Source organism: Natator depressus, chromosome 1 (genome assembly GCF_965152275.1).
Source record: "Natator depressus isolate rNatDep1 chromosome 1, rNatDep2.hap1, whole genome shotgun sequence".
NCBI lineage: Eukaryota > Metazoa > Chordata > Testudines > Cheloniidae > Natator > Natator depressus.
Window position 1 is genome coordinate 3759475 of NC_134234.1, and position 20002 is coordinate 3779476.

The 20002-nt window shown below is 55.6% G+C and overlaps 1 protein-coding gene across 7 annotated transcripts; it reads left to right on the forward strand.

Moving 5' to 3' along the window:
- The first annotated feature begins 1204 nt into the window (after nucleotides 1-1204).
- Nucleotides 1205-15208, forward strand: LOC141988189 (uncharacterized). Of its 7 annotated transcripts, none has more exons than XM_074954035.1 (6): nucleotides 1205-1248; nucleotides 4664-4757; nucleotides 5333-5413; nucleotides 5885-5986; nucleotides 7747-7848; nucleotides 11003-15208. In XM_074954035.1, the coding sequence occupies exons 3-6, from the start codon at nucleotides 5362-5364 to the stop codon at nucleotides 12544-12546; spliced, it is 1800 nt and encodes a 599-aa protein (XP_074810136.1). In that variant the 5' UTR covers nucleotides 1205-1248; nucleotides 4664-4757; nucleotides 5333-5361; the 3' UTR covers nucleotides 12547-15208. The 7 variants fall into 7 exon arrangements, with proteins under 7 accessions (XP_074810136.1, XP_074810130.1, XP_074810127.1 ...); XM_074954029.1 differs by lacking the exon at nucleotides 1205-1248 and adding an exon at nucleotides 2026-3012; XM_074954026.1 differs by lacking the exon at nucleotides 1205-1248 and adding an exon at nucleotides 2026-2602.
- Nucleotides 15209-20002: the final 4794 nt, after the last annotated feature.

Sequence of the window (20002 nt, forward strand, 5' to 3'; positions counted from 1 at the left end):
AGTACCTCAAAGGAAACAGACACCTAATGGAACAGAGTGAACAACTCCAGATTCTGAGCATGGCACCGAGAGCCAGGAACTCCTGCTATGCTTGGGCGGGTCACTGTGCATAGTGAGGCTGTTCAGAAAATGCCCCTCACCCTAGCATCTGGGCAGATAAGTGGGGAGGGGCGGAGTTATGTAAAACACCTTGAAAATAATGCTTTGCCCTTCTCCACCGAAGGCTGTCAGTCTAGAATACAAACACTGGTGAATTAAGCCTCACCAACCCATCGCCATGTGGGCCTGAGCCCCATTTTACAGATGGGGAAACTGAGGCACGACACAGTTAGTCGTCATCTTCAAAAGTCTTTGGCTCCTGGAGATCCTCAGCAACCTCTGAAAATTAAGTCACACAAGTCTCCAATTGGCCTCCCCCTCCCTGCCCCCAAATCTCAGGGAGCCAAAATTAGTGGGGAAGACTGGAAAAGGTGGCGTAACTGACCTGGTCATACAGCAAGGCTCTAGCAAAGATCAGAATAGAACCCAGGAGTCCAGGCTACCAGCCTCAAAGCTCACCCCTAGACACCCCCCTCCCCAAGGGCAGAAACCAGAAGTCCGGGCTGTAACAGCCCTGCCCCCACCCAGCTAACCCCTAGACCTCGCCTCCCCTGCCAGAGCTAAGGGCAGAAGCCAGGAGTCCGACTCCGAGCCCCCCGCTAACCCACCGACCACCCCCCGGCCGGGGACAGAAGCCAGGAGTCCCGGCTCTCAGCCCCACCCCCGCCGCTGCTCTAATCCCTAAACCCCTCCCTTTCCTCCTCCCCCTCCCCCCCGCCAGGGACAGAACCCAGGAGTCCGGGCTCCCAGCCCCCCCTGCCGCTCTAATCCCTAAACCCCTCCCTTCCCCCCCGGGACAGAACCCAGGAGTCCGGGCTCCCAGACCCACCCCCCACTCTAATCCCTAAACTCCTCCCTTTCCTCCCCCCCCCGCCGGGGACAGAACCCAGGAGTCCGGGATCCCAGACCCGCCCTAATCCCTAAACCTCTCCCTTTCCTTCCCCCCGCCGCCGCCGCCGCCGCCGGGGACAGAACCCAGGAGTCCGGCCCCCCCGCTCTCCCCCGGCCAGCAGCGCCGGGCTCCCGGGGCCGCGCTGCGCGGAGGCAGCCGCCGCTTCTCTCCGGCACGGCCCTGCCTGGCCGAGCGCGGCCCGCCCCGGCCTCCTGCCCGGCCGCCGCGAGCCCGGGGCCCGCCGAGCCCGGCTGCAGGTAACGCGCCCGCCCCGGGGCCCCGCAGCCAGTCCGGGGGGGGGGAGCCACCCCGGCTCCGGGCTGCAGCGAGACGGGCCAGGGCCCCGCCAGCAGCTGGGCAGCCCCCCCCCGCCGGCAGCGGGGCACCGCCGGCAGCGGGGCACCCCCCCCCCCACAGCAGCTGGGCAGCCCCCCCCCGCCGGCAGCGGGGCACCGCCGGCAGCGGGGCACCCCCCCCCCCCCACAGCAGCTGGGCAGCTCCCCCCCGCCGGCAGCGGGGCACCCCCCCCCCACAGCAGCTGGGCAGCTCCCCCCCGCCCCCCCCCCACCGGCAGCTGGGCGCTTTGCACCCAGGGAGGCGCTGCTCGCCCTGCCGCAGGGGGGGCTTTGCCCTCGTGCCCGCAGGAGAGGGGAGTTGTGCAAGGCTGGGGAGCAGAGCCAGGGCTCGAGCTAATTCTTGGCACTTGTCTACGGGGGGGGGGGGGGAGAGTTTATTGGGCCTGGCGGGCTGGCGTCGCTGCTCACGGGTGAAGGAACTAGGGGTGCTCCCGCACCCCCTGTTTTAAAGGGGTTTCCATCATCTGCAGGGTTTACAGTAACTGGCCGTCAGCACCCCCACTATGCAAATTGTTCCAGCACCCCTGTGGGGAGCCCCGGGGACGGCCGCACTGGCGGGGGGAGCCCCGGGGACGGCCGCACTGGCGGGGGGAGCCCCGGCACCGCCCTGCTGGTATTGGTATGCTGTGCTGTATGTCGCTAGGTTGGTGTAACTCCCCCTGCGGACACCTGCCCCCCAGGAAGAATGGCTCTTTCTGATTTACATGGTGTAGCTGTGGCCCTGTGGGTCTCAGGCTGTTGGAGAGCCCAGGGGGGTGAGGTGATATCTGCTAGACCAGTGGTCTCCAAAGCGGGGTGCGCGCACGACCATCCCTGGGGGTGCGCGGCAGGAGGAGCGCCGCCATCACGGTGGCAGCAGCGCTCCTGGACCTTTGATTCGTTGGCGGCAGCTCGGCTCTCCCCCGGCTCGGCTCTCCCCACTCCGTCTTCGGCGCCAGGCCGGTGGCGGCTCTGTTTTTTTTTTTTGCTTCCCTAGAGCTGGCCTTGGGGGTGCGCGATCCAAAAAGTTTGGAGACCCCTGTGCTAGACACAAAGTCATGGCCTGAACATAGACAATGGATTTATGGCATATTACAATGATCTGTAACCCCCTCTTTTTGTCCTGTGACTGCTTGAATGGGCCTTCACCTTGAGTGGGCCCTTACAAGAACGTAAGAACGGCCATACTGGGTCAGACAAAAGGTCCATACAGCCCAGTATCCTGTCTACCGACAGTGGCCAGTGCCAGGTGCCCCAGAGGGAGTGAACCTAACAGGTAATGATCAACGATTCCATCCTTCCCACCTTGCTAGGATGCTGGCAGCCCTGTGGATCCAGAGTTTGTCTCTGACCCCAGTGGAAGTTGGTCCAGTAATTACCTCCCCCACCTTGTTTGTCTGGTTTAGCTTCTGTCGCCTTCAAAGTGCCGGAAGCTAACAGGTGGAAGCCGTCTTATTCTGGGGTAAGAATGTCCATGCGGGGACTTATCCCTGCAAAATGATGCCAGGAAACTTCCCCATGTAGACTAGTTCTTAGCCTCCTGGGCTACCCACTGGGCAGGAAAGCATAGAGCAGCTTTATCCCTAGGACACATTTCAGAGAAGAACGCACCCCCACACACACACCGGGCCTAGCACCGTGAAAACAGTGCCGTCTGGTCCAGCACTTCGCTCCCTTCTCTGAAAGGTGTGAGGGCGCATGATTGCAGGTGGGGGGATGTTGGGGTGGACAAGGGGGCGTGTGGGCTTGTGTGAGACGTATCCTGGCCATGTTCATACAGATAACAGGACTCAAAATGGAGGGAATCCCAAACAGGGAAACAAAAGCTCTCATTCGGCCTTTGACAGGGTCCAAATAAAAGCCCTCCCACTTTCTGGGCCCCAAGTAGGGGGGCCAGGGCTGGTCTCCCCACACACCCGGCCAGCTGCCCCTTTCGTATTTCTCCTTTTTATGCCTGCAGATTACCAAGCCCCCCACTGAACTGGCTCCCCAGCCTGGTAACCCTTCCCAGGGGTCGGTCCTGGGGCCGGTTTTGTTCAATATCTTCATAAATGATCTGGAGGATGGTGTGGATTGCACTCTCAGCAAATTTGCGGATGATACTAAACTGGGAGGAGTGGTAGATACGCTGGAGGGGAGGGATAGGATACAGAAGGACCTAGACAAATTGGAGGATTGGGCCAAAAGAAATCTGATGAGGTTCAATAAGGATAAGTGCAGGGTCCTGCACTTAGGATGGAAGAATCCAATGCACCGCTACAGACTAGGGACCGAATGGCTAGGCAGCAGTTCTGCGGAAAAGGACCTAGGGGTGACAGTGGACGAGAAGCTGGATATGAGTCAGCAGTGTGCCCTTGTTGCCAAGAAGGCCAATGGCATTTTGGGATGTATAAGTAGGGGCATAGCGAGCAGATCGAGGGATGTGATCGTTCCCCTCTATTCGACACTGGTGAGGCCTCATCTGGAGTACTGTGTCCAGTTTTGGGTCCCACACTACAAGAAGGATGTGGATAAATTGGAGAGAGTCCAGCGAAGGGCAACAAAAATGATTAGGGGTCTAGAGCACATGACTTATGAGGAGAGGCTGAGGGAGCTGGGATTGTTTAGTCTGCAGAAGAGAAGAATGAGGGGGGATTTGATAGCTGCTTTCAACTACCTGAAAGGGGGTTCCAAAGAGGATGGCTCTAGACTGTTCTCAATGGTAGCAGATGACAGAACGAGGAGTAATGGTCTCAAGTTGCAATGGGGGAGGTTTAGATTGGATATTAGGAAAAACTTTTTCACTAAGAGGGTGGTGAAACACTGGAATGTGTTATCTAGGGAGGTGGTAGAATCTCCTTCCTTAGAGGTTTTTAAGGTCAGGCTTGACAAAGCTCTGGCTGGGATGATTTAACTGGGAATTGGTCCTGCTTCGAGCAGGGGGTTGGACTAGATGACCTTCTGGGGTCCCTTCCAACCCTGATATTCTATGATTCTATGATTCCCGGTCTGATTTCCAGCCCCCCGACCTAGGGAGAGCAATGGGCCTTGAGCTACAAGGGGCTAAGACCAAATCAGCTGCCAAGAGATTTCTGTGGGACCGAGCTGATCTGCTCCTCTGACCCCCTGGGCAGCACAAGCCAGCGAACCCCCGCAAAGTAATTCCCAGAGCTGATTTTTTTTTTTTTTTTTTTTTTTTTGAAAAACAGTTACTCGGGCGCAGGGGTCGGTTGCTAAGCGGAAGCATGATCACACATGTGATTGTGTGTGTGTGTGTCACTTGGATCCAGGCCTCCTGCCCGTGCAGGGATCGTTTGGAGTGCACAGTGCTGAGCTCGTCACACGATTTGTCTTTCAGGTGCACGCCTTGCTCCCTGGCGTCCCCGCTGCTTGCCCCTCCGGGGAGGAGCTGGGAGAATGGCCGGCGGTGCAGTCTGGGGTCGTGCCTAAGGGTGAGTTCAGGGAGGCTGATTTCTGCCGGGTGAGGGTCCCGTTTGGCTCTTTCAGTGGGCTCTGGATAGTCTGTGCAAGGCCCAGGCTGGCTTCAGCGCTCGGGGGTCCCCAAATGATCCAGACTCCTAGTGGATTCATGGCCTTACAAAGAGAATGACAAGACCACTCACCTTCCTCATGGCGTGCTGGCTGGCTGTGGAGTCACGGCCCCTGGCTGCTGGGCCGCCTGCCGGGTAGTGACTGGTCAGCGGGGTGTATGGAAAGAACTGGCAGGTCCCAGCCCAGGTCCTAGAGGCCCAGCATCTACATGACAACTCCCAGAGAGTAGCCCCTACAGTTAGCTCTAACTACCCGCCTCATGGCAGCCTGAGAGGAGACACGGACTGGCCCTTGCACCAGGGACCCCCACTTGCCCCATTTCCTCTGCTCCCGCTGCCCTTGCCAAGCAGACGTCGCAGCGGTTGGAAACGTGCATGGTTCTGCCGAGACGGGCGAAACCTTACGTTATAACGTGGCGCATCCCTCTGCCGTGCTCGGGCTTTGTGCCGCTTCTAATCCCTGCCTCTTTCCCCAGGGTGAAAGGGGACGGGTTGAGCAGGACTCATGGATTCTCAGGACGTGGAAGGGGAGGAAACTCCAGCCAGCGTCTGCTCTGGTGAGCAACGGGAATTCAGGCTGGAATGGAAATTAAGTTGGTTTGGCTTGATTTGTTCTTGACAAATGGATGCCGACTGTTCCTTATAACCCTCCAGGTGCTTACAAATTGATTGTTTAATCATTTGCTTCAGTATCTTTCCAGGTACTAAAATTAGACTGACTGGTCTAAAATTCCTGAGACCTCTTGTTCCCCTTTTTAAAGATAGGTACTGTTGGCCCTTCTCCAGTCTTCTCAGACCTCTTCTGCCCTCCATGGGTTCTCAAAGATCATTGCGAACGGCTCGAGACTGCTTCAGCTAGTTCCCCAAGTGCTCTAGGATGAATTTCAGCAGGCACTGCTGACCGAATACATCCAACTTATCTAAATAATCTTTAACCTGCATTTTGAGAGTATGGAACTGCCAGCTTTTGAGAATTCAGGGAAAAGATGGATGTGATGGCAAAACTTCTTCTGCTCTCCCTTGCTCAGGGTATCCTGCTCCCCGACTGGACATCTCAATAAAGGTTGAAAGGGAGGATGAACCCCAGTTCCCAGATGCCCTGGACTTCACTGCGGGAGTGGTCCCCCAGGGTGAGTGATCCCATTGTAAAAGGACTGGCCGCTTGCTGGAAAACATCCCTCGCTTGACGTATTGCACTGTTCATTAATTATCACCTGCAAACACTTACTGCTGCTTGGCAGAGGCAGCCACATTTTTGAAAATTTTCCTGGACGTTTTTGCGTTGAAATATTCCGACCGCTCTGTAAAACGGGTCAAAACACAATTTGCTGGCGGAGTGGGGGAAATCCTCAAATATTTGCAAAACATTTTTCATCTAAAAATGTCAACCGGATCTTCATACAGTCCAGACCAAACAGAGGACAAACCTGGACCAGTTGTTCCTCGGAATGGCTGGAACTGTTCTGACTGTGAAAATGCTCGGAGAAATGGGTGAAAGTGAATTGCGTTGAAAGAATTTCATGGAGCACCAACCCGGTTTCCTTCTAGCTTCTGAACTCTTCTCTCCCAAAGAGGATGTTTGGGCGTGGAAGGGGATTGCTTTTTAGGATGCACCCCAAGAAGTAGAAGAGTCTCAAAAAACTTGGACGTAATTGTAGGAGGAAGAGGTAGTCCAACTCTGGTCCCTTCCCCAACCCCAAACTTTTAGCCGCCAGCTCTCTCCCTCCCCCACTAAAATAGAACCCCCATTTTATGAACATTGATCATATGAATGGCTGGTTATATGAGCCATTTTTCTGCCGCCAACTGTGACTTCAGTCCTTCGGCCAGCGTTCCAAGAGCTGGACAGCTTTGGAAAAAAACAAGGTTTGGAGGCAAAGGAGAAGTGCACGTCTCTCAGACAAAGAAAAACCAGGTGCACTGTACACAGTTACCGTTTGTTATGTACACTGTCATTGAATGATTAATCAATTAAGTTATGCACCGGACCCCTGTAACTGAGGTGTTCAATGATTAACTCCTCAGTCGCCAATTGGTTCATCAGATTGCGGTTCTGCTGTATTTGGCTGGGCGGGCAGGAGTCCGCTGTGTTGGCAGCATCCAGCTGCTTGGGGTTGCTCTGTCCTCCTGCTGGACAAGCACACGGCTGCGGCCTGAAGCTGCTGCTCCCTCCCGGGGGCTACAGCTCCGAAATCCCAGACCCCTGTCGCTGACTTGCCCAGGGAGCATCCTGAAGACGGGGTCTCTGCTGCTCTTCAGTCAGAGATCCCCGGAACCTGCTCCTGGTCCCCACCTCAGGCCTGTTATGGAGGGAGGCAGCAACTTCTGGGCAAATCTGAGCAGATGCATGTACCCCCTTTCTCTGCTTGAGCCCCCAGCAGCCCAGAGACCAGTCTGAACGCCCCAACCCACCCAGGAGCTGGAACCGGACCTCAAAAGCTACTTTCCGGGCCTCAGGCCCCACTCCCAAGCATGCTAGGTCTCTCGGGATGTCCTGCCACCGGGGGTGATGCCAGGGGAGGTCAGTGGTGGCTCACTGGGCAGGGCACCAGGCCCCATGTGCTCAGCCAGGTACCTGGGGCTTCAGACAGGGCATGTGTGATGGGCGTCCCTCTAACCCCTTGTATGTTAATGGAGCTGCCGCCCCGAGCTCCCTCTAGCCTGGGATCTGGAGCTGGCCTGCAGCTCGAGCTGCCTGCCCTCCAGAGCGCTGGCTGGCGCAGTCTGGGCTGGGGGCTGTTAACCCACGAGCTGCTGGGTCAGCCCAACCCTGCAGGCTGATGGTTGGTATGGATATCCTGGCTTAAGCCTGGCTGTCCCACCTGTTGGTGAGCCCATGGGAGGCAGGGGGAAATTTTCACAGTGATGGTTCTCTCTCTTCTGCTTGTAGGGTATCCTGGCGCCAAACGTGACTTGGTAAAGACGGAAAGAAGTGAACACATGGATGTCCTGGACTCTGCAAAGAGACAAAGTACCCGCAAGAACTCCACAGGTGAGGGAATAGTGTCCCATTTCCTGGGAGATGCCCATAGTGCATCACAAGCCCTGCAAACATAGATCACTCGCCCATTGCCTGAAATGCAACCGCTTCTGGGGTGGAACGCAGCTGCCAGTGTGTAACAGTGATACTACACAGCTCTGCCTAGGAGGGCAGGAACATAGGACTGGAAGAGACCTCCTGGGTCATGGAATCCAGCCCCTGTCATCACAGGCAGCCCCTCCATATCATCCCATTCATACAGCTCCACTTGGAAGCTCGTTCGGCTGTTTGCCCAGGTGGCCCATTCTGTCCCTGCGGTTCTGACTACACGAGTCAGGAAGCAAGATCATGTTGGGGCCCACACAAACCCTAGTCATCCCTTAACCGGGAGATAAGTGGTGCACATAGACTGTGGGCCCCTCACACAGAGCTATTCTCATCCATCGGGAATACGTCGTCTCCCTTTTTATTTATCCACATCTGTCCCATCTTAGTCACAGGTGTCAATCATGAATTTTCCCTCACTCCCAATAGCCTGCCAGTGGGTGTCCCTCCTTTTGACTCTCCTGTCTCCTCTGGCATATAACTCTTCAGAAGTCTGCGTCAGATTCTACCCTGATTTACTCCTTTGCCACCCAGCTGAAGTTAATAGGATGTAAGTCAGACCTCTTGGGCCAAATCCATCACTGGTGTAAGTCCATTGACTTCAGTGGGGTTACTGCAGAGACCAGCCTGGTCAGGCCTGGAAGTTTATTGGGTATCTTTTGGATAGTTGCCCAGATTGGTTAGACAAAATAAATCCGATGAATTGAGGTTTTGCTACGAGGAAGGCGGCATAGTCGAGCGGACAGGGTGCTGGTCTGGGGGGCAGGAGCCCTGCTTTATTGTGAGAACACCGTATTGTGGGACCATACTGTGACTTCCCGTTTCTGTTTGATTTTGAAAAAAAATCACTCCAAGGGAAGTCAGTCAATTCAAACTCGGCTTTCTCTGTTCATCTCTGATCTGCACCAAATTCCAGGGGAGGGCTCAGCTGTGTATTTCATTTGTTGTGTGTGATTTAAAAAAAATAAATCGAACCCTGAGGCGCAATTCTAGTCTATGAAAACAACTGGATTTTTTTCCTGCCTTTGCCTCAATCCTTTTCTGCTGAAATCTCACTTTGCATTTTCTCCTCCAGAGCAGTGAAGAGCAAACAGGATTATTATTTTTTTTTGCTGGCTCACACAGCATTGTAAATTCCTTTGCCTAAGTACTAACATGGCACCAATTGCCCTGCTGTCTGAGCATCTCACAGGCTTTAATGCAGCTACCCTGGGCAGCCAAAGCACAAAAAGTCTTTGTGGGAGATTTGGAAAGACACAAATGGCAGTTAGATGCTGTGGCAGGGAATTGATCCTGCAGTTTCTGAGTCCTAGGGAAGCAACCTAACTGCTGGACCATCCTTCCCTCTAGCATGAAACAGGCAAACAAGAGTCCCATTCAATTACATCACATGGAGGCAGACAACTAAATCCCCAGGGATCTGTACGAGGCCCAGTCCTATTCAACATGTTCAGAAATGATCTGGAAAAAGGAGAAAACAGGGAGGGGGCAACATTTGCAGATGGTACAAAATTATTCAGGATAGTTAAATCCAGAGCAGACTGGGAAGAGTTCCAAGAGGATCTCGCAAAACTGGGTGACTGGGCAACACAATGGCAGGTGACATTTAATGTAACTAAATGCAAAGTGATGCACCTGGGAAAATATAATCCTAACTATACAGATGAACTGATGGTGTCCAAATTAGCTGTTATCACTCAAAAAAGAGATCTTGGAGTCGTTGTGGAGAGTTCTTTGAAATCAATATGCAGCAGCCGTCACGCAAGCTAACAGAATGTTAGGAACCGTTAGGAAAAGAATCGATAAGACAGAAGATATGATAATATCGCAATATAAATCCATAGCACTCTCACACTGTGAATACTGTGTATAGTTCTGGTCGCCCCGTCTCAAAAAAGATGTACTGGAATTGGAAAAAGGACAGAGAAGGGTGACAGAAATGATGAGGGCATGGAACAGCTTCCGTATGAGGAACAGTTCAGCTTAGAAAAGTGACGACTAAGCAGGAATATGATTGAGGACTATAAAATCATGAGTGCTGTGGAGAAAGTGAACAAGGGAGGGTTATTTATCTCTTCACATCGCAGAACCACCATGGGTCACCCAATGAAATTAATAGGCAGCAGGTTTAAAATAAACATGAGGAAGTAGTTCTTCACCCCACGCACACTCAACCTGTGGAACTCCTTGCCAGGGGATGTTGTGAAGGCCAAAAGGATAACTGGGTTCAAAAAAGGATTACATAAGTTCACGGAGGACACGTCCATCAATGGCTATTAGCCAAGATAGTCAGGACACAACCCCATGCTCTGGGTGTCCCTAAACCTCTGACTGCCAGAAGCTGGGACTGGATGGCAGGGGATGGATCACTCAATAATTTCCCAGTTCGGTTCATTCCCTCAGAAGCACCTGGCACTAGCCCCTGTCGGAAGACAGGATACTGGGCTAGATGGTCCATTGCTCTGACCCAGGGTAGCGGTTCTCATGTTCTTGTGACTAGAAGGATTCTGCAGGCTTGTTTGCCCCGGGGGGACCTTACTGATTTCAGTGGAGCTGCACAGATGCAAGTCGGGGTAGCAGCCGGGCCCACAAGTGGCACTTCACTAGCATCTCTGTTGAAGACGCCCAAACCAGAAGAGAATCCCGCTCTTCCCTCCGGCAGAGGGCCTGATTCTGACACCACTGTAGCTCCGTTACCTTTCCTGGAGTTATTCCTGGTGCCAAGTGAGAATCGGCCCTGAACTGCCATGACCTTGTGCTGTGCATGGTCACGCACACCTGTGCAAACTCACTCCGAATGGCAGCCGCTCCCATACCCTCTGCGGAGATGCCCTGGCTAGACAAGGGGCACGGCGGGGAGAACTGAGACCCGAGTCTCTGCACCACATAACGGGGGAAAGCGGTAAAAACGCACCCGAGCAGAGCAGTGTGAGGAGCTGTCTGTGTACACAGACCCTCTGGTAACTGCACTCTAGTGGGAAGTGGCATGGCCCTGGTACTGTTCCCTGCCTTCGCAGCCTCTAACAGTGTCTCTGGCTTCTCTTTCCCCTGCCCTGCACAGGTGACTGGCCTGCGAAAGCCGTTAAGGAAGAAGGGCCAGGAAAGGACCACACGAAGGAGCTGGAGGCCCCCTGCGTGCTGGCAGGGAAGCCCTACGAGAGCCTTCTGGCCCCTGGCCGCCAGCCAGGGAGCGGGCAGGACGCTCCTGCGGAGTGGACCAGGGCCCTTGGGAAGCGCAGCACCAGGGCCTCCCAGCCGAGGAGCCCCGTGGGGGAGCTGGCGTTGGCCTGCAGCGACTGCGGGTGGCGGTTTGGAGACGTGGCGTCCCTGGGCGAGCACGAGCAAAGCCACGCGGCGGAGCGCACCTTCATCTGCACCGACTGCGGCAAGAGCTTTGGGCGGCACGCCACCCTGGTGGAGCACCAGCTCGGCCACACGGCGGAGAGCGTCTTCGTCTGCACCGACTGCGGCAAGAGCTTCACCCACAAGGCGGCGCTCACCGTGCACCAGCGCACCCACGCCCGCCAGCGCCCCTACCGCTGCGCCCGGTGCGACGGCGCCTACGGCTCCCACGCCGAGCTGGTGACCCACCAGCAGGCCCACGCGGGGCCGGCCGCGGCCCTGGAGGACGGTGCTGAGCCGGCCGCGCCCCTGCGGGCCCCCGAGGCTGAGAAGCCCTTCGCCTGCATCGACTGCGGCGACAGCTTCCGCTCGCACCCCGCCCTGCTGAGCCACCAGCGCATCCACGCCGAGGAGCGGCCCTACAAGTGCGCCAAGTGCGGCAAGAGCTTCTGCTTCCACGCCGAGCTGGCGTCGCACCAGCTGTGCCACCCCAAGGAGCGCTGGTTCCCGTGCGGCAGCTGCGAGCGGCGCTTCAGCTCCAAGACGGACCTGATCCTGCACGAGCGCACCCACCCCGAGTCCACATGGTGCCTGTGCACAGACTGCGGCAAGGTCTTCGCCGGCCAGGCCGACCTCGGCCGGCACCAGGCCAGCCACGCCGCCAACGTGCACACCTGCCCTGCGTGCGGCAAGGCCTTCAGTTACCTGACCGACCTCATCATGCACCAGCGCTCGCACGCCGAGAGGCTCGTCTCCTGCAACCAGTGCGGCAAGAGCTTCGGCTCCCGCGCCGAGCTCCTGGTTCACCAGCGCGTGCACGGCGACAGCCAGTCCTTCACCTGCACCCAGTGCGGCAAGGCCTTCACCTCCCGCACCGACCTCATCACGCACCAGCGCTCGCACGCCGAGAGGCTCGTCTACTGCAACAAGTGCGGCAAGAGCTTCGGCTCCCGCGCCGAGCTCCTGGTTCACCAGCGCGTGCACGGCGAGAGCCGCTCCTTCACCTGCACCCAGTGCGGCAAGGCCTTCGGCTCCCGCACCGACCTCATCATGCACCAGCGCAGCCACCGCGACCGCCAGTCCTACTCGTGCGCCGAGTGCGGCCGCGTCTACAGCAACCAGTCCTACCTGGTGGCCCACCGGCGCATCCACACCGGGGAGAAGCCGTACAAGTGTGCCGAGTGCGGGCGCAGCTTCAGCCACAAGTACCACCTGGGCAGGCACCAGCGGACGCACGCAGGGGGCACCCCGCCCGTGTACTGAGCCTCGGGGCCTGTGCCACCGGCACCAGGGGGGGCACGGGGAGGCGGGAAGGGGAGCTGCGCAGCATTTCGAGAGAGGCTGGTCTCAAATCCATAAGAACGCACGTTGCATCAGTGAAACGCCTATGACACGGGGCTGGGTGCGGTGCTGGCACTAAGGGGGAGAGACTTCTCAGACATGCCACTGGTGACCACCCCCACGCCTCTCCCCCTGCAAGAACCCCAGTGTCACCTGAAAGGTCCTTGCAGGGAGGGAAATCTCACCCCGGAATGACACCTGCTTCCTGACAGGTTATCACGAGCACGACAGAATCGGAGTAAGAGCTAGAGAGAACTGGACATGCTACAAAGCCATAGGAAGTTGGGCAAACGCTGTTAAACTACGTGTGGTGGGGGGTCAAGGGGCAAAAACCGACGGAGCTGGTTCTTGTTACCCTTCAGCAGCGAGATTTCTCTCCTGTGTCCCCTTTTCGCCTTCACCTCTTTCCCCTGCCGATGAGGAATTAAACAAACATAAGAAAAGCCACCGCCAACACTAGTCTCACTAAATTCATGCACATGCTACGTGAAGGGACTAACTAATCCCATACCCAGAACTGTGAGACCATGCTAAGGTGAGGTCCTTTAGCTTGGTGGATCAATTCTGCAAAACTGATGCAAAGTCATCCCCTGCCCTAGCGTTTAGGGGACCAAAACAGGTACAAATGGCACTGAGCCAGCTGGTTTGAGGCCTTTCGCACCCTGAAGGAACGAGCAGCCAAGTTAGCTACGGCCAATGGGCTGTATCCTCAACTGGTGTTAATGGTACTGCTCGGCTGAAGCCAAGAGAGCTGGGCCAGCAGCCAGTAGCCAAGTGTCTGGCCCAAAGTTAAGGGGGATGTGATATATTCCAGTGTCTAAGGGAAAGCCTTCACAACAATATGCGGGTGCTGTCATAGAATCATAGAATATCAGGGTTGGAAGAGACCTCAGGAGGTCATCTAGTCCAACCCCCTGCTCGAAGCAGGACCAACTCCACCTAAATCATCCCAGCCAGGGCTTTGTCAAGCCAGGCCTTAAAAACCTGTAAGGAAGGAGATTCCACCACCGCCCTAGGGAACCCATTCCAGTGCTTCACCACCCTCCTCGTGAAAAAGTTTTCCTAATATCCAACCTAAACCTCCCCCACTGCAACTTGAGACCATTGCTCCTCTTTCTGTCATCTGCTACCACTGAGAACAGTGGAGCTCCAGCCTCTTTGGAGCCCCCCTTCAGGTAGTTGAAAGCAGCTATCAAATCCTCCCTCACTCTTCTCTTCTGCAGACTAAACAATCCCAGTTCCCTCAGCCTCTCCTCATAAGTCATGTGTTCCAGACCCCTAATCATTTTTGTTGCCCTTCGCTGGACTCTCTCCAATTTGTCCACATCCCTTCTGTAGTAAGAGCCCCAGAACTGGACGCAATACTCCAGGTTTGGCCTCACCAGTGCCGAATGGAGGGGAATGATCACGTCCCTCAATCTGCTGGCAATGCCCCTACTAATGCAGCCCGATATGCCGTTAGCCACCTTCTTTAAGGCCTCCCCCCCCCCGTTGTCTCAGCTGGGGCCTGTTTCAAATCCATGTCTGTGTCCTGGTTTCTGCACCACTGAGCCTGCCCGGAGGGGAGAGGAGAGGTGCCCCTCCTTCCACAAGGCTGGGGGCAGCATGCAGGCTCTGGCCCTGGGGCGTTCCCTGTACGATAAACGCACGTGCCCAGGCAAGCGTGCCAAGCAGTGAAACCCGCCTCTAGGAACCAGCCAATGAAAGCAAAGCGAGAGCATCCCAGGAAGCCGGTCACCAGCCCATGGCATGGAGGCCATGCAGCTGCCCTCGTCTCTGACACACGTTTGGTCCCTGGAGACAAGCAAGCCCAGCAGGCCCTTCTCCAGCTTGATGTGCGTACGAAGGCTAAACAGAGTGTGGTGTGCTGGGACCTCTCCCCATGGGCTGAACCCCTCCGTAGGCATGAGGAGGCTGGCTGAGGGCTGCACTGTAGAACTCTGCAGCTGGCTACTTGGCCGCGTTTTGGCCACCCCCTTCCACTGAAATCCAGTCGGCTGAACTGGGTGGAAATATGTCTTAATTTAGCACATTGGGAAGGAACCATAATGATGCTTGATAAGAGGTGAGAGTGCTGCAGAGTTGCCACTTCCATGTAGGAGAGGGCCTGTCTGCATGTGGGGGGAGACTCTCTCTCTCTCCATGTGTCCTATGATATAGGCCTGGCTGTTCGTTTAATTCAAAGCATTAGAACATCACAGGCGACCAGTTCAATGAAGCTCAGAGTTCCCATCCGCTCCACGCTGTTGGATTTTCTTTGTTCACCTCAGTCTGCCAAGAGCTGGCATTTTCACTCAGCTCCGGGCTGATGTGCACACTCTAAACCACGTATTTCGGGGGGAAATTGCTCTGTAAATATGGGATCCTAGCGGAGAATTGCAGCTCTCCTCGGTCATTTCTGTGTCTGAAGCACTTTGGATTCTCCGTGGCTCCCAACAGACGTGGCACTTGCTCTTGCTTCATTTCTAAATTTATTTCCTGTTCCAGGAACCCCTCCTGCCTTAGCTCAGAGACCAGGTCAGCGCACTAGTTGTTCCTTGGTGGTGTGGAGCTTCCTTTGGAGGGTTTGGCCCTGGTAGGCAGAGGACGAAGACGGTTGAGAGGGGATGCGTATTTATTCACAAGCATTTTAAAGAAACGAAATCTAAACTGTTGTCGTTCAATAGTACATAGAAGTTCCATGTCCAGTACGTCCGGTAAGAATGATCTGTGTGCGTGTGCGTGAACGTATCACCTGGGGAGCACTGGGCCAAAATCCTGCTTTGTGATTGTAGAGGGAATTCCCCGGAAAGCAAAACTTGGTGCCCAGTGACCCGGTTCAAAGCCACTCCTTGGTGTTCAAACTTCCACGCTCTGTTTCAACCCCATAGATCAGCTGGGGGGGGGAAGGAATCACAAAGGGTTTTGGCTCCTACCTGTGTGTTTCTCTCCCTTAAGACTTTTAATAAAGTTAGTTGGTTTAATCCCACGCTGTTCTTGTTGGTGTGCTCCGAGGCTCCAGCAGGCTGGCTGAGCTGCAGGGCCCAAATCCTCCTTCGTGGGCCCCATGTTTGAGTATTGCAATCGTCGCGAGCTCTCCGGGGCCGGCAGCGCTAGGTGCTGTACAGAGCGCTGCCCTTGCGGGGGAACTCTCAGCTCCCCCACGGTTTGCAGGTCACTTCATGCCGGTGAATAGTGCTGAGCTGGCAGCCTGCGAGAAGAGTGGAGGATTTCTCTGCGGAACCGGGGCAGTGGCGCTGCAAGATTTCTCTGCGCCTGGCCCCTTGTTCCCTAAGCTGCAGGGGCCCCCGGGGTTCAGAGGCTGACGGCCAGCGGTGACGGGCTCAGGGCAGCGCCCGAGCATCTGCTGCTGCTCTCGCGGCGAGGGCCTTTCAGACGGGGGAAGGGGAATGGAGGCTCTGGGAGTCGCCCCTCATTTACCCCTTCTCCCCCCTGTCCCCAAGCTCCATTGACAGGGACTGGGCCCCACTCCGTGGAGCTGAATGTCCTGCTTCTCCGTGCGTGGGAGATTCGCGCAGTCATCGTGGCAGATGCTGAACTGCGGAGTTGCCTCCTTCAGACCTCGGCTGCCTTGGCCTCACCTCACACAAGCCTCCTGCATTGGGGTGGGGCAGTATTTCTAACGCAGGCCAGTTCTGTGTTTGTACAGTGCCTAGCGCAGTGGGGTCGGGATCCCTGGGAGGGGGCAGCATGGCTGAGATGTGTGGGCTCCCTGTGTCTGCCCAGAGGGTAGAAGGGGGAGGGGGCTTGTTTGGCTGAGCTGGGGGCATGGGGTGGGGCGCAGAGATTCCTGTGTGTCCCCAGGGTAGATGGCTGGGGTGTTTGGCTGAGCCAGGGCTCCCTGTGTCTGCCCTGCAAGTAGATGTGGGGGCTTGGGTCCAGCTGTATCTGGGGGGGCAGGACACCCTATGTCTGCCCCCCCAAGATAGGTGCAGGGGGCACACCCTGGTTGGCCCCCCAATGGAGGTGGGGAAGAGGCCAGAGGAGGTGGCTAGGAGTGGCATGTCCCCCAGGGTAGGTGGGGGATGTCGTGTCTGTCCCTTAGGGTAGGTGCGGGGTGCACCCTGTCTGCCCCTCAGGGTAGATTGGCCCTGAGACCAACACACACCTGGGCTTCCTGCCTGCCCTCCAGTGACCTGGAGGCAGGGGCTAGAGCAACCTCGGCAGGCACCAGTGAGCTTGGGGGACGCTGGAGCCTGGTGCATGGGAACCGCCGAGCTCGGCGCAAGGGCGGGCTAGGAGACCCTCTGTGCAGTGCCCAGCAGAGCGCGACAGCCACAGGCCGGAGCCGGGGGTGGCTTGGCAGGCAGGCCCAGCCCTGGCGCTACGGCAGGTTTCGGGAAGCACGGCACGCTGCCGGGCCTGCCAGCCCCCGTGCAGGGACGGGCCCTGGGCCGCACCGAGCGCAGGGCTGGAGCATCACAACGAGCTACGGTGCAGCAGCAGGAGAGAGCTCGCCCCCTCGTGCGTGCGAGATCACGGGCGATGCAGCGAGGCAGCGGAGTCGTCCTGGCACAACGCTAGCACGAGAGGCGAATTCGGCCCGAAGGCCCTGCCCTGAGATGCTACAAACCAAGTTCTACCTAGTTCTCAAAATATTTCCCCCCGCCCCGAGCCAGAGCGGGTTCGTAGATGAAGAGATGGCACATGGCAGCGATCCCCAAACTTTTCAGTCATGCTCCTCCTTACCCCTGTCCGCGCCCCTCCAGGAGCCAGGCCAGGGGTGGGGCCGTGGCTTGGAGGGGGGCCACGGACAGGGGTAAGGATGCTAAGGCTGGACACAGAGTCGCAGCCAGGGGTGAAGGCTGAGGGCGGGGCTGGGGCCACGAGCAGAGCCACAGCTGGGGTCGGGGCCGGAGCAGAGCTCAGGGTGGAGTGGGGCACTCCCTCCCCACCCCTGTGGGGGCTAGCCTGAGACCTGCCACCCCCACCCCCAAACATTCCTCTGTTCTCCCTTGGGGGGGGGTGGGGTGCCACAGAATTTGGGGACCACTGGCATGTGGCAATGTAATAATTGGAGGCCATGGCTAGCAGCACCGTCGACTCCATGAAGGAGTGAATGAAAATCATCTGGACCAAGCAGGCACAGAAATGAATTTCCCCAGCTCTGAACCACAATACACACAGCATTTTGGGCAAGGTGGAGCTGGACAGAACTAGACCAATCACAGCCAGCATGCGCAGGAAAATATCCAGAGGCTTGGCTCTGTCTGGGTAGCGATTCGGATGGTGCAGTGCCCCCAAAGAGTCACAATGTACGTTGAGGATAGAGGGATGGGGAGCCAGGAACGTGCAGCTTCCAGGCCTGGGCCATCCAGCAGGATGAATGAGGAGGGGCTGACGTGACTGCTGTTAAATTCTGACATGGTTCATGGTCAGCAGCAGACGGGACTTCAGGAACTACCGTCAGCAGCCAGGTTAGGACAGAAAAACAAAGCGGATGCATCTAAGCTGCCTGGAAACCAAACTTGGATTGCTACAGAGCCTGGGTGCAGAAGGACCCAAGATGCTTATCCTTGCTCAGCACTGTCAAACCCAGGTTATCAAAAATTACAAGTCAGCCGGCCCCTAAATCGCGAGATTTTAAAAAGGAATCCATTTGGAGCTCCATCTCCTGGCTTTTGTACCTTTAAGGGTCATGTTGGAAGCTCATCTCTGTAATTATAAGGGCCCCTTTTTTAAAAAATGAAAGCTGAGACTCTGGTGTATTCAGCTGGCTCCAGGGGCTGGGGCTTTAAGATAAACACTTCAAATCATACGATGTCACTCACCACTGGAATGCGGCTAACTCTGGTGCAGGACAGCTAGATGATGGGGCCAGGCATCAAGGAGATGTGATGAGAGACAAGTGGGGACTCTGAAGGCCAGGGAGGAGATGTTTACATGTGGCGGTGTGGAGAAAGGGGAGCCGGTAAAGATGCTCAAAGGCAAAGGATGGGGTCAGATTGACTGGACAGGAAGATAATTTGTGGCCACCTTTTGGATGGATTTTGCGTGGGTATTGAAGAGGCATTGTCTTTACCAATGCTGCGATATTAATGGCCACATGATGGTTCAGCACCCTCGTGGGAGGGCTCATTCCAAAACTAGCTCGACGGCATTACACTTTGTACAGGGGGGATTCAAAAAACAACCACGCTGGTCAACTCCGCTTTGAACTCGAGGTGAAACGAACGGAATTACATCTGTTTACATGAGTGGTAAGTGGCTCAGCATTTACTCTGTGCTTTATCATCGGTTGTGCTGAATGAAGAGGCAAACAGTGCTATTAACACACCACGAATCCCCTGAAACTGCCCTGACGTCTGCGGCTGAAATTGCATCCTTGCATAAATACACACCAGTCGCTCTAGGTTCTGTTGGTTTGAAGGTTAACTCTGCATGTAAAATCAGGAAATGACTAATATCCACTGAGGTATGTACTGTTAATTTATTTTTCAATTTACAAAAGCAATTTAGTAGGGGCAGCAGAGGGGTTGTAACCCCCCACACAAGCCGCCCCAAAGCGGACAGCGGACCATCTCCTCCCCTGCCTGGAATCCTCCAACTCGCTGGGCCCCACTGTCTATGCTGAGGTGACTTCGAGACGCTGCTTTATGGCTTACATATAAAAAGCAATGCTCAGCAAACCAGCTTCTGGTGGAAACACCAGGGGGAAGGTGTTCTCCTGGCTGCACCAATAAACTCATTTCAATCCAAGCATGCTGTGACATTGGCAAACCAGGTGCCAGCTCACGCCAAGGCCCCTAGGCCTCACTGAGCACTGGCAAACACATAGCTGGAAACCCACCTGGCTCACCCTGTGTGTTGGTATTGTTAAAATGGGCACTGGATTTATAAAAATGTGTTTAGTGTTCATAATTTATGAAATGTAATAGTTAAGTGTTTGCTCTGTAACTATAAAAGTGTTTGCTATGAAACTAGAAACCCTCATAGTCAGGGGAGATTTACCACGTGAATACTGTGGAAAAATACTGTGTTAATTGCTCCCCGCCCCCACGTCCATGAAGAGGAGACGTGCATGTGGACTTGTCCCATCAACTTGAATTCAGGGGAAAAGGACTAAAAATCCCTACCGAGAAGGAAATGTCCCTCTTAGTGCTGCTACGATTCTGAGAGGCAAAGATTTCTAAGCATAAGCACAGATTCCCCAGCTGCTTAGCCTGGGTTAGCTTAATGGACACACAGAGCTTGCCTATTAGAGCAGCGTCTATCTCCTTTTGGAACCTAAGACTGTAACTCGCTGGTGTGTTATAAACATGCTCTAAATTTGTAAATAACCCATGTCTCTTTCTTGGTTAATAAATCTTTAATTTATTGTAGTGGTGTCTTTGGTGTGAGATCTAAGATGCATTTGGGGAAAGTGACCGGTCCTTTG